Genomic DNA, 13,086 nt, shown 5'->3' with positions numbered 1-13,086 from the left:
TCTTCAGTGCTGGTCACTAAAGTATAATAAAATGATAATCAATCCAATGCTCATAGGCCCGACCTTACATTCTTGTGAAAATACTCTGGCCATTGTGGCCTCTGGTATAGCTGTGTATAGGTAGTTGGAGAGAAGAAGAATGAAGCATCAAGACCATGTAACATCTGATACAGTCTGGCTAAAATCGTGTCTCCTAAGGTGATAATCTGAGGTGTGATAAGCACGCAAGTCTGGTAGCTCTCTCTTTCTCAGTCTGGCTAGCATTTTCAGTTATATTATGTGGCCCCAGCATACCCTAAATTAGGATGAATGAGGGTCTTATATAAAGTGGCAAAGAAACAACTTCAAAGTGTTCAAAACACTTATTAGTAAGTCCCAGAATACGGTTGGCTTTAGCAACTACAGCTGCAGCATGTTGGTAAAATTTTGGTCACTGGCGATCACAATTAACTCCAATATACTTAGAGGGGAGGAATTCTATTGTATGCATTGCACAAGCTATTCTTTCCCCTGATTTAGATTGATGCATGAACCACACAGTTTACTTTCTAAGGGTATCACTTGAAGTCTCCTGAGAAACTCCCTGTGCGTTGCATCTGAGAGACTTATTAGAGCTTTGAAAAATATGTCTAACTGAGAAATTATATACGTAGTTTTCTGAGATAAAATCTGTTTAGTTGTGAATGCTCAGTGTTTTAAAGTGTCTGGCTTGCGTATTGTCTTAAAGATTAAAAAGGGGGGAGGGGTGGTTGTTGTTTTTAACAGGAGATTTGCTCAGTGAAAACACTGATTTTCAGTGGAGCCCTGTATACAAATAACATGCACATATGCTTCATACAACAAAAGTGACAAATTAATATAGAAATACATTGCATTATTAAATCATATGATTCTTTTAATGACAACAAGCTGATTACTTCAGTCACAGCTGGTGGTAAGGAATCTATAGACCAGCTCAACAAAAAGAAATTCCATTATCCAAAATTGTTAATTCTTGGAACAAATAATCGGTTTTTGTTGCGAGTGACACACTCTGTAATATCCTTTGAATGAGAAAATGTATATATGTAAATAATTATTGGTTTTTATGTTTCTGGTATAAGCTCAAGCTCTTTATAGCACTAGTACCATATGTTGGTTATACACAGTGGAACCTGTTAATGCAAACACTATTATATAAGCATGTTTGTACTTTGTAAATAGTTCTCTAATATTAATTGAATTATACGGAAGGCTTCCATAAGTGATTGGAAACTTCAACTCATCATGCAGTGTCAGTAACTGGTCTTCTACATGTTATCCTGATTACTACAATCAGGTATAATGTTGGGTCCTACAACAGGAATATGTCAATATACTCTAATAGAGCAGTCAGCCATAAGTCAATTCAGTAATGGGAGCACTAGGTATTGCCTGATTGTTGTACATTAATTCTTTCATGCTATATTATTTGCAACAAAAAATGATTTTTTTTCTTATGGACAGTGAATCATGCATGCACTGTAGCTGTTTAAAACAAGCTTGTGGAAGGTGTGATGTCATTTTAAAAGGCTTAGCTACCAAACTACATCAATGGCTGCATGATTACACTTCTAGTAGTGTTACTACATAGTGCAATTCACAAGATGGGTTATATCATAAAAACAGGTGTGCAGGACGCATGCAACAAGTAAGTTGGGCCAAGAACTGCACTAATTCATGATCAGTCATGGCCAGATATAATATACCTCTATTATATACACTGATAACAATATAGCAGCTGCCAAAGTCCCAAAAATTTAAGGTGCATTACAAGGAACATAGAAACTTATATGGTGTTTATTCCTACAACATGGTAACTGTTTAGCTATGTATAGTTTTGTGTTTATGTCTTGTTTTATGTTAGTTGCTCTGTAGTACAAATAGCTGAAATTCAATATCTGCCGAACTATGCCCCCACTTTCCACCATTACTGTATGCACTTTAGAACTGATATTACAGCTACTATAAAATACTGTATATACAATATTCATACTACTAATGACATGTATATTCTGGTCACCCTCAGAGATATTATATAGTCACATTGCCCACACACGCACACATGAAAACAGACAGTTTGACTGCATGTCCCAATGCTGTTCTATTCATAATGGTAGTAGGATGAAAATATGAATGACATTAATATTAAAAAGCAGATAATATTTAATGGCTTCTCTCATGTCTAGTATTTAAATTTATCATTAAGTAGTTACCTAATTAATGAGATCATTATCTAAACATGAGACTTCACAGCTAGTGAAAGATGCTCTTCTAGATCACAGAACCATTGCACACAGATATTATATCCGCATGAGATTACCAATAGACAAGCCCCCAATTAATAACTTGTATATTGCACCTATGTATCTATTACAATTGAATTGAAAACACAGACTAAAAGTGATGATAAACAAATGCCCATTTATTACCTATAGTTCACCAAAACCTGTGCCAACGTCTCTTAGCTTTATTCCTCTTACAATTTTGTGGCGGCTTGTTCTCATCTTTTGTAGTTGTATTATCTGGTTCTCTGCCCTTTGGCAGCTGATCATCACCCAGTTCCACTGAAGGTTGCCGCAATTGTGTTTCTCCTATGGAATCTTCACCAGTTCTTTCTAACAGTTGCTGTCTCCTATATGCACATGGTATTCTAGGTGATATAGATTCATTGTTATCATCATCTACAATCATTACCATCTTGGGTCCTATTGCTGGAATCTGTTCACAGTTTAATGACTCTTTCCTTCTAGGATCATGTCTTTCATTGTGGCTTTCTGGTTTAGGAAACTGCTTTGTTTTAGGTCTCTTTGTAGGTTGCCTTGTCTCTAATGCTTCTGTTAATAGTTGTTCAGTTTTATCAGTGTGTGGTTCTTTTGGCATCTGTAGTTCTACTATAAAAGTGCACTGCTCTTTAACTTCTTTTATCTGAACCTGACCACCCTCATTTGTTTCCATAACACATGACGTCAACTGTTGCTGTACCTTATGATCATATGATTCTGCTAGGGATTGTTGCTGTGTGTTATCACTGTGTACATGAAATCCTGTTGGAGATTGCTCTGGTTCTTTATCTACATCGGATTTACTTTGTGGCTGTTGTGTACTGTCACCAGCAGTTTCCACTGATCCTATCAAAGCAGCTATCCTGTTCTGAAATTGGTACTTGACTTTGGAGCGATCTGCTTTGCCGATGTTGATTAAGTACCTGACAACACTGCTGTAGTCTTTCAAGAGAGCAGATGACAGCGGTGTCCATCCATACATATCCTCGGTGTCAACCATAGCTCCAGCGTTAACCAGTACCTCAATCACTTCTTCATAACCATTCTTTGCTGCTACATGAAGAGGTGTTGTTCCAAACTTATCCTTACTGTCTAATGCTGCCCCTCCATCAATTAAAACTTTAGCAACTCTTCTATGGCCATTCTTCGCTGCAATATGTAACGGTGTAGTTCCAGCGTTATCCCTGCTGTCTAGCATGGCATTTTCGTCCACCAGAAACTTCACGAGACGATCGTTTCCGCTACGAGCCGCCTGGTGTAAAGTTGATACTCCTTTTGTGTCATGAACGACAGTAACGTCTACTCCTTTAGAGACAAACTTCACTAGTGCTTTGATATCGCCATTACTTGCGTCCTTCAATATTTTTTCATCTCGCATCGCCTCCAGTTCACTGAGACGGCGTGTTTTTGCCTTCAACATTCCCGCTAAATCGCACCATCGAATGAGGTAAGGAGTGAGTTAGCTGTCCGTATCACTGACTTGTTGACGTATCACTGTTACATGTCGTGGATACCATACCTACAATGTAACATCCGTTCCTAGGAGTCACTGAACGGAGGAGGTACTTCCCCTTGACATTTAATTTTAAGCATTTGATGTTGTTGCGTTTTCACAGGTGGCTAGACAACTAGACTACGAGGATTTTAGGTACTGTAATGTAAATACCCCTGATCACATGTCCTAACACAGAACTCTGGGGAGAAATCAGTGTCCCCCGGTCTCGCTGTCGATCGATATCCGTACACTTTCCGGATTTGGATGTGATTTAGCTTCAGATCTGAAAAACATGGGATATGATCAAGAAAAAAAGTACAGTTAAAAACTCATATACTCGCTCATATATTCAAGTGATAGTTTAGGCCATAGTTTATCTATAAAAACACTTCCAGGTAAATGTTGTGTTTAATAGGGAGTGGACTTGCCAGTAGCCGGGATAGCTACAAAAGGCTAGTTTTCAATTTCCCCCTCCTTTTTTTTTGTGCATATCAGCCATGTGTTACCGGAGTGCATGCAGAGAATATGCAAAACCCATGTTATGTATTAGGCCTATGTTGTTTTGTTTTTATCTGCTTTACCAGTTTGACACTGGAGGCAGAGCCTGTACGAGGTAAAGGAACCTAAGCAAAAAATCGTTCACTAAAGTGTAACGCCGGAAACAAATACCTAGAAGGGAATTATGTATGTAGTCGTGTGGCTGCTGCTGTCTTGAGCTATATTAGAGCCGGCAGGAGCTTATGCGGAGCCACCTAAGGTGGCAAACGGCTCATAAGCTCCTGATCAGAGCTAGATGATGTGTCATAATAATCTCACTGAGAGACAGTCAAGTTGACCCTATATAGTATATTTTAATTGTACAAATTGTAGGTATAATGTATTAAGCCTCTTAGAAGTATTACCTTTTCAACACAATTATATGACTTTCCTAGATATACATAAGAAATATAAGTATATAGTGTGTTATCTACACATACATGGGATTTCAAACTATATCGGTACCAATCCAGGCGCCATGTTTGGTTATACAGCTAACCCATGTCATAGAGTTACTGGTATGCATGCATACATGCATGACCAACCTTTTCTGTTGTGTTATACACTAAAGCCATATATATATATAACTTAAATTGGTTGAGCAGTTAACATGATTAAATCAGTTAGTTAGCAGACACAGAGACTGCATGAGATGCACATAGGTAGCCTAATTGATTGTAATAAAAGTGTGCCTTTATTTCTTGTGGTGCCATAATGTGATTTCCAAGAATGTTATGTCACGTATTTCAGGTTACATATGCGACTCAGTAAAAATTGTGATCTTACGCATATATAATTTCAGAAACCGAAATGGGTTATGATGATCAATGAGCTAGCTTTATAATCTAGTGATGAGTCATCATGTATGACTCTGACTTGCTAATAGCAAGCTTAGAGATACTGTCTCTTGCTACAAATAAAGCTAGGGTATACGTATAGCTGCACAGTAAAAAAAAACTAGTGAAGGCCACTATATACTACTTTCTACCACAATACTCACTACTTTTGTGTAGCCTTCACTACTTTTTTGTAGTGAACGTCACTATCAAATTAGTAGTGAACATCACTACACAAAAATGGTGAGTATTGTAGCAGATATTAGTAGTGACCTTCACTACATTTGGTAGTGACCTTCACTAGTTTGTTTTTACTGTGTGTAACTACATACACTAAGATCATTAGCAAATGAAACTGCCCACTAGCAAAATATCCTATTATATGTATGCATTTTTAGTATTATATGCAGCTTAGTGGCATATTACTTGTGGTAAATCAGTTTATAGCTACAGTTAGTATAATATGTACTTCTCTTTTTTGTTGCAGCACTGAAATTTTAGGAATCGTAAATCACAATGTCTATTCTATGTTTTTTCTTTTACAAAAATAAAGTCCTAGCTCAGGCACTGATCCAGAAATATATCAAGCGTAGCTGATGGCCCAGATTTTAAGTTAGAGTTCTCAATGTTTTAGTATTTACATTAGGGAAAGAGATGACAATATTATCGTCTAGCTTGTACAGTGAAGCAAGCACACAGTAGCATGATAGCTGAAGCCAGCTCTTGCATGTGCACATATCACGCATGTATGTTGTAATCCCAGTAAACACCATTAGTTAAAACAGCTAAATGTATCACCTGTACACATACTTTCACATTCTTCTCTGTTGTATGTGATATGTAGGAGATGATTTCTTAGATTTGTTCCATTGAATAAGTAAACTATATCATCTCCCACTATTCACATGTCCCATAGAAAGAAACATTACCTTAAAGGTTATAATTATAGCTATATATAGAGAGTTCCTTGTATGTCGTTTCTCACTACTTGCTATTAAATAGCCAACTTTTGAATTTTACTAATTATGATGCAGTCGCGTTATGCCATAGCCCTAGGGTGACTTGCTGGCAGTTGAAAAACACAAAAGTAAAAATTGAATCAGCCCTAAAGCATATTTTCCTTCAAGAACTCCTCTGCCTGGTGGTAGCTAATACTGTCCATTATTCACCATGATGCATACTACTACCATCTAACAGACTGGGTAGCATTGAAATCGGATTGCAGGGATTTAATTCATGTTGACAAAATATGCAAATAATTTGATAACAAAAGAGTGTTCATGATTAGTATTATGATTTTAGCACAATATATTACATGTCTGAGAGGCTGCAAGGCCATACATGGTGGGTGGCTAGCCACCCCTCTGGATCCAGGGCCTATATATATACCACGGCGATGTGCATTACTCATTCAATACAACAGTACACCCTACCAGCTTCCAAATTTTAACACAGGCTCAGATCTTTGGATTCAAAACCAAATTCACTGATCATTAGACATGCCATAGGACCACCAGTGCATCATTTCAAATTAAGAACAGTTTGATGGTACATGCATTACCTTGCAAGAGATGAGTGGTTTTTTGCAGTTAGGTTTATGTTCAATGCCCTTTACCATTTGTTTAAACCTGTAGTTGGCACATGGACAGTACTGGTCGCCCCTTCCCAATGGATTCTTCTGAAAGCCAGCTGCATAAGTCCAAATGTGACTTTGTCTTCGACCATATGAAATAAATACCCCATCTATCACCACACTAACTGGCCGTCAACTATTTACGCATGGACCAAATGCATCGGTATGTCCCACTTGATATCCCATCACTCTACCACAAACTTTACTGTAGCTAATTCCATTAGTGGAGAGAAGTTGGCACTAGCACATCCAGGGGTAGTCAGACCTCCACAGGTACGTATGGGGCTTTTAATAAGGTTGAATTCACCAGGACAAGAATATGATGTGTTTTTCATGTCAATATAAGCAACTCTTGTTCTTCCCTTACAACCACACTGTTCAGCAGTAGGCTCCATTTCACAGTAGACTTCACCTGTCTTTAGATTATACGTAGTAACCAAAAGGAGTAGCTGGATACTTTTTCAATATCTCCTTGCAAGAGGCAGGTTTCTCAACTTCTTTATAAACCATGCATGCTATTTGTGTTGCATTCTTGCGATAAACAGACAATAGCAGAATCAATAATTGTACCAGTGAACTCATTGTGTCTTGTCAATGTAAGCTCACAAGCACATCTTGTATATAGTATCACCACAAGTGCTGCTTTTTTATAATTCTGCAGCTATAACCATAATGTAATTAGTACGTAGGTTCCATCCTTTGACTCTTCTTATAAATTGTATGACTTTTCTTAAGAATTTATGCATCCATGCATGACCTGTGTGAATTGAGCTCTAAATAGACCAAGAGCCAGTAGTGACTCACAGCCACAACAAATAAACACTACTGCAAGCACTGTTTGTACTTTAGCTTTAAAATGTAACCCAAATTTGCAAACAAGCCTGAAATAAATAATCATGTAGCTTCACTATACTAGTATAGTGAAAACTCCTGAATAAAGTCCTCATTAATGATCACACCGAGGACCATGCTCAGGTACATTGTAGGCCTCAGGTATACTGTACCTGAGGCCTTCAATATATGGTCCTCAGCGTGATCATTTGCCTGACTTCATTTACTATACTTGGCATAAATTATACTTTACTTCCATACAACACTGGTGAATTCAATTTTAAATGTCTATTTAAAGAAGGAGTGCTGGTATAAAAGCCGTTCAGTACCACAATAGTGACATGTTCACAAACCATATACAATGTGATATGCATCACCCCCAGTTCATGGCCATTTTGGACTTTTCAGTAGATTGGAGTCAGATGTGGTGTGGAAAGTCACAGTGTCCCTGCATCTTATTATAACCAAGTTATGGTTATATATGTGATCATTGAATTATAACTATTACACACTTCTCTGAGTTTGTGGCAAAGTCCTGGCCACAACAGCTGAATAACAAATGTAAAACCACACTTGTATGTGGTTTAGAACACGCCTACGTATACAAAATGGCTTGCACTATATAATTTATTCCAGTTTCCAGAGGAACCATTTGCATATTTATTCAACTGTGCTTAATGAGCATGTACCCATTTGTCAACTATCAGTGAGCAATATTGACATTCTTAGAAACTGTCCAGCGTATGAATGTGTACCAAAGGTAGATGATGTTCTAACTTGATCTATCACATCATATATAGTCATAACACTGTAACTACCTTCCACATAGATTGTTAATTTTGTCTTATTCACACATCATAAATATACTGCATACATTTATGAATTTTTGCTCATCTGCACGGCAATGGCACCGAGTATATAAATAATTTCTGTATAGAGACACATGGCTGCAATCCTATATAGCTTCAAAGCAATTATTGATAGGTACCTGAAATGTCTGTACTATACTAACACCAAGTGTTTCATTGCATTACAACAACCAGGAGTAGTTAAGTGAAAATATAATGTGGGGAAAATACCTATAGCTACTTGGGTTTCTCAAAATAGTTTGGGAACAATGTGAGCCTAGATATGGTAATTCATGTAGTAGTGATTTTGATTCAGTATTCGCCTAAAAGTGTGCCAAACCACAATCATTTCCTCCCATGGTTTGCTAATCAACTGCATGCAGTGTGGCATGGAATCAAAACGACATTTATTTTTGGATATGAATCCCTCACAAAATACTTTTGGCTCTTTTCAAAGTAGGATCAGCTTCATTAGTGTATATTGCCAATTACAATGTAACAATTTAAAAATATTTCTTTTTGGAAATATATACAAACAACCTGAATGCCTCGTGTAACTCCTACATTGCATAACTCACAATTAGGTGTGGCACAAACTATACATTCACATGATGCTGACACCTCACACATACACAAACACACTTATATGATATTACTAGTATGAAGAACTGGACATGAAATAATTAACCAATATGGTTAGCTATATCAGCAGCTAAAATAACTTTCCATGTTTGCTAAGCAATGCAAATTCAATTTTTACAGCTGAATAAAATACGTAGAATTTCTCTGGAAATGTCACAGCTCCAATAAAATATTTTATGCACATCCAACTAGCACTTAGATAATCTCAGTTACGTAAATGCATGCATAATACTGTAAGAGTGGTAACCTATAGGTACTGAATATTTAACTCATTTGAATTACAAAAGCTGCTATAATCAATCACACTCTGGTCTGGTCTGACCACTGCACCTTGTCACTAACTAGTAGTACATTTATACTTGCTCAACATGCTGTTGGTTTGACTTTCCCTATCTCCAAGATGTCCAAGTCCTATCTTAAATACACATATGTATGGAACATTACACTACTCATCTTGCTATATATATATAGCTTACCAATTAATACTCCAAGATATTTTGTGGTAGTGACTTCCTTTATATGAGATTCCACAATATAATGTGTTATAGAGCTCTCTTTTTTGTTTGTAAACTAATACTTAGAAATTCAAATTTGGAAGGATTAAAAGGCTTGCCATTTAGCTAAGTGACTACTTTTCAAGGATATCATAGTCTTGCTGTAGTGAGTTGTATAGTCATCCTTCGAGCAAACACTGATAGGAGTACAAGAGGACATCATCATCATAGAGTCTTACTTTATTATGTACACAAGTAGGGAGATCATTGATATGCATCAGAAATACTAGAAGAGCTACAGAACTGTTATTTGTGGCACAATCAAAATTAGACGAGTTGCATGATTATGATTTTTCATGTTGTCTACTACAACATGTTGAGATCTGCTTGTTAAAAATATTGGTTCACACTGGGAGAGTTTCTGACTTTTTTGCCTTGCTAAAGTCGAGAGATAAAATTGTCCTTTATTTTGACATTATTCAGCAATATCACTGGTGGCTCCAGGAATTTTGGTGACAGGTTTCCAAATTTTCTGTTGCCGGCATGCACACTTAAATCTAGGAGGATCCAGGGGCTTGCTTCCCCAGGAAATTTTTGAATGCATTCTAAGATTAAATACTGTCTTTAAACTGACGTTTTAAATATAATCTTTTGCTTGCTTCTGCTGGCATAGCCGGTATCACGAGCAGGCTAGGTGGAGTTGTATGGAGTTTGAAACATACAACAGATATGGATGCCATTCTGGGGCCTATTTAATGTCTTAGACACTCTGAGATATGATTTTAGACTGTGTTGGTACGGGTAGAGTAACTATTAGAGTAGTTGAGGGCTGTTGTATTAGAGTATTTCAATCTGAACCTTTGATTCCTTTGCAAATCAATGTAAAACATAATTTTAATTGCTTTGCCCAGTTACTGGAAACCTCAGAAACCCCCTAAATCTGCCCCTGGGGTATCACAGCTACTTTATGATGTTTAACCTATGCTCTTCATACAAGATCTAGATAGGGACCAGTCTATTTTGCTTTTTTTCCTACCTATTTTTCTTTCCAGCAATTCTTTTATTTTTCACCTATTATGCTCCATATTTTGCTCAAGAATTATAAATTTTGCTCAGCACTGATCTTTTTTAATTGAATATTTCCAAGTGCAAAGCTACAGTTTCGCCTTAAAGTGACTGTTCTATTAGAGTATCTCGATCAGAAATTACTTCTAACATGTAAAGCAAGAAGCCAGCTAATATTGCTTAACATGTGTGACTGTTTTGTTCCTGTAACAATTAGCTATACATTGTTGATATTTTAGCGTGTCTGACTGTTCTATTAGAGTATCTCGATCTTTTGTGCAATTTTTATGTCCACTTCACAAAAATTTCACCTATTATGCCAGCAGTTTGCTCATTGCTTTTACCCAACCATTATGCCAAAAATTTTGCTGGCGAAATCGACGGGTCCCTAGATCTAGAAGACTTCATATATTTTTGATACATTGAGTACATAATATGTTTTAGAGCTAATACAAGTGAGTGAGATAGATCTGAAGTTACAGGGAACTGAATAGAAGCCTGTCAGTTTTCATACCTCTGGTATGGTCTAATGATGCTTGAAATATTAATGTTAAGGTAGGATCAATTTCAAGCCTAAATTATTTTGGGAAACAAACTGGAAGATTATCAGGATCATTAACCTTGTTGGAATTAATGTTACTTAATAGTTCGGCAACACCCTAGATATGGAGTTGACACAACAGAGGGGTCACCTTCCATAGTGGAATACAGGAGGTATCTTCATTAGTAAACACTGATGAGAAGTAGGTTACAACAAACAATTATATCTTTAGTCAACAGGTCAGCGTTCAGTACTTCATTCAAGAACAACACACTTACCAAGATTTTACCAGCACCTTAAACTTCCTTCCTCATTAACTAGTACTCAAATGTAATATTTACAAGTTATAATTCTTGTTACAGTTGAGTTAACAATTTCCCTAGAAAACCTTTGTTTACTCAAGAGTGATGCTTGATCGTCTTTGTGGTTTACTATAATATTGTTAGCAAGTGACTATAAAAAGACCAACACCATCTACCAGCTATCATATTGTACTGTTGACCACTTGTACAAGTGTGGAGTTACATTTGCAATGAAATTAAGTTGCTGTTTTTCTGTTCTGCTACTGGTGGCAGCTGGAAACTCAATCATAGTGCCAGATAAAGATTTAGAGGGAGGAGGACCTTCTTTGGGAACAGACCAGGCAAATCCAGGGCAGTCCTGTCGCCACATATATGAGTCTAATCCTTCTAGTCATGAAAAGTCCGGCTATTATTGGATTAAACTGACTACAAGTGAGACAGTTCTGGTAAGGTTTATAGCTACATGATTTTGATACAAACACAATATAAAAACACATTGTAATATACTGTACAAACTACAGTTCTTACATTGAAAATACTGTTCATAGGTATACTGTGATATGGGCTCTTCAGGACAAGGTGGAGGATGGACAAAGATCGCTGATGTTGCTGGAAGTGATTGTCCACCAGGATGGGAAAGTATTACTATACCAACAACTGAAGAAAGAGTCTGCAGAGGCAGTGGTGAAGATTCCGGATGCTCTTCAGCTAATTTCTCTGTCCGTGGTCACATTTTCAATAAGATTTATGGCTACGCACTTGGCTATCAGAAAGGACGTAGTTTGGGATTCAGTTCATACTACTCTAGTGCTCATAACATAGATGAGCATTACCTTGATGGACTTTCTATTACTTTAGGCAATCCTCGTCAACACATTTGGAGCTATGGGGCTGGGATATCAAAAACAAGCTATATCAACAAAGCGTACAACTGTCCTTGTTCTTCTTTTAATAATGAGGCTGCACCTAATTTTGTCAGAAATCACTATTACTGTGAATCAGGAGCATCTAACAATCCTTCAAGATCAGACTATATTACTGATAATGTGCTATGGGATGGAAAGGATTGTGCTGAGGGAAATAGTTGTTGTGCTCAACTGCAAATGCCATACTTCATCAGGATACTACCCTTTCCAATAAATGGAACCATTGATTATGTGGAAGCTAGGATTTGCCAGGATAGTAGCTTTGATTACGGATCAGCTCTTATAAAGGAGATGCAGCTCTTCATCACCTATGATCCTTAAGGAGTGTTGATACATTCCAAGGTCATTAACTCTTGCTTGAACTTTTGTTGTGTTTTAGGTTAGGCATTGTGTAGCTATAGTTTGCAACTTTAATTTGCATTCAGGTTTTTGTCATGCGCATTATTAATGTTGTACCAAATTGTTACAATCACTATCATTTAAATACCTACTGCAATACATGACCAGGTCTACAAAACCAGGGTACAGGAATTAAAGTGACAATTATTAGGCTTTTCTTCCGTACATTTTTTTATTTCTGGCAGAGACCACTACTGAGCTATGTAACAGTACTTTCTAAAAAGCCTGAGGCCA

At 37.0% G+C, this 13,086-nt stretch overlaps 2 protein-coding genes across 2 annotated transcripts; one reads left to right on the top strand and one right to left on the bottom strand.

Moving 5' to 3' along the window:
- Window positions 1-2,367: 2,367 nt before the first annotated feature.
- On the bottom strand, window positions 2,368-3,936 carry LOC136240005 (ankyrin-3-like). The gene has a single exon (XM_066030800.1). It carries the CDS (start codon window positions 3,721-3,723, stop codon window positions 2,458-2,460), a length of 1,266 nt encoding a protein of 421 aa, XP_065886872.1. The 5' UTR covers window positions 3,724-3,936; the 3' UTR covers window positions 2,368-2,457.
- A 7,821-nt stretch (window positions 3,937-11,757) lies between these two features.
- LOC136239858 (uncharacterized) lies at window positions 11,758-12,941 on the top strand. Its single transcript, XM_066030608.1, has 2 exons — window positions 11,758-11,973; window positions 12,076-12,941. The coding sequence occupies exons 1-2, from the start codon at window positions 11,758-11,760 to the stop codon at window positions 12,772-12,774; spliced, it is 915 nt and encodes a 304-aa protein (XP_065886680.1). The 3' UTR covers window positions 12,775-12,941.
- The last annotated feature ends 145 nt before the right edge of the window (window positions 12,942-13,086 follow it).

This window comes from Dysidea avara, chromosome 12, assembly GCF_963678975.1.
Source record: "Dysidea avara chromosome 12, odDysAvar1.4, whole genome shotgun sequence".
Lineage (NCBI taxonomy): Eukaryota > Metazoa > Porifera > Demospongiae > Dictyoceratida > Dysideidae > Dysidea > Dysidea avara.
This window is presented reverse-complemented; position numbering and strand designations above follow the sequence as displayed.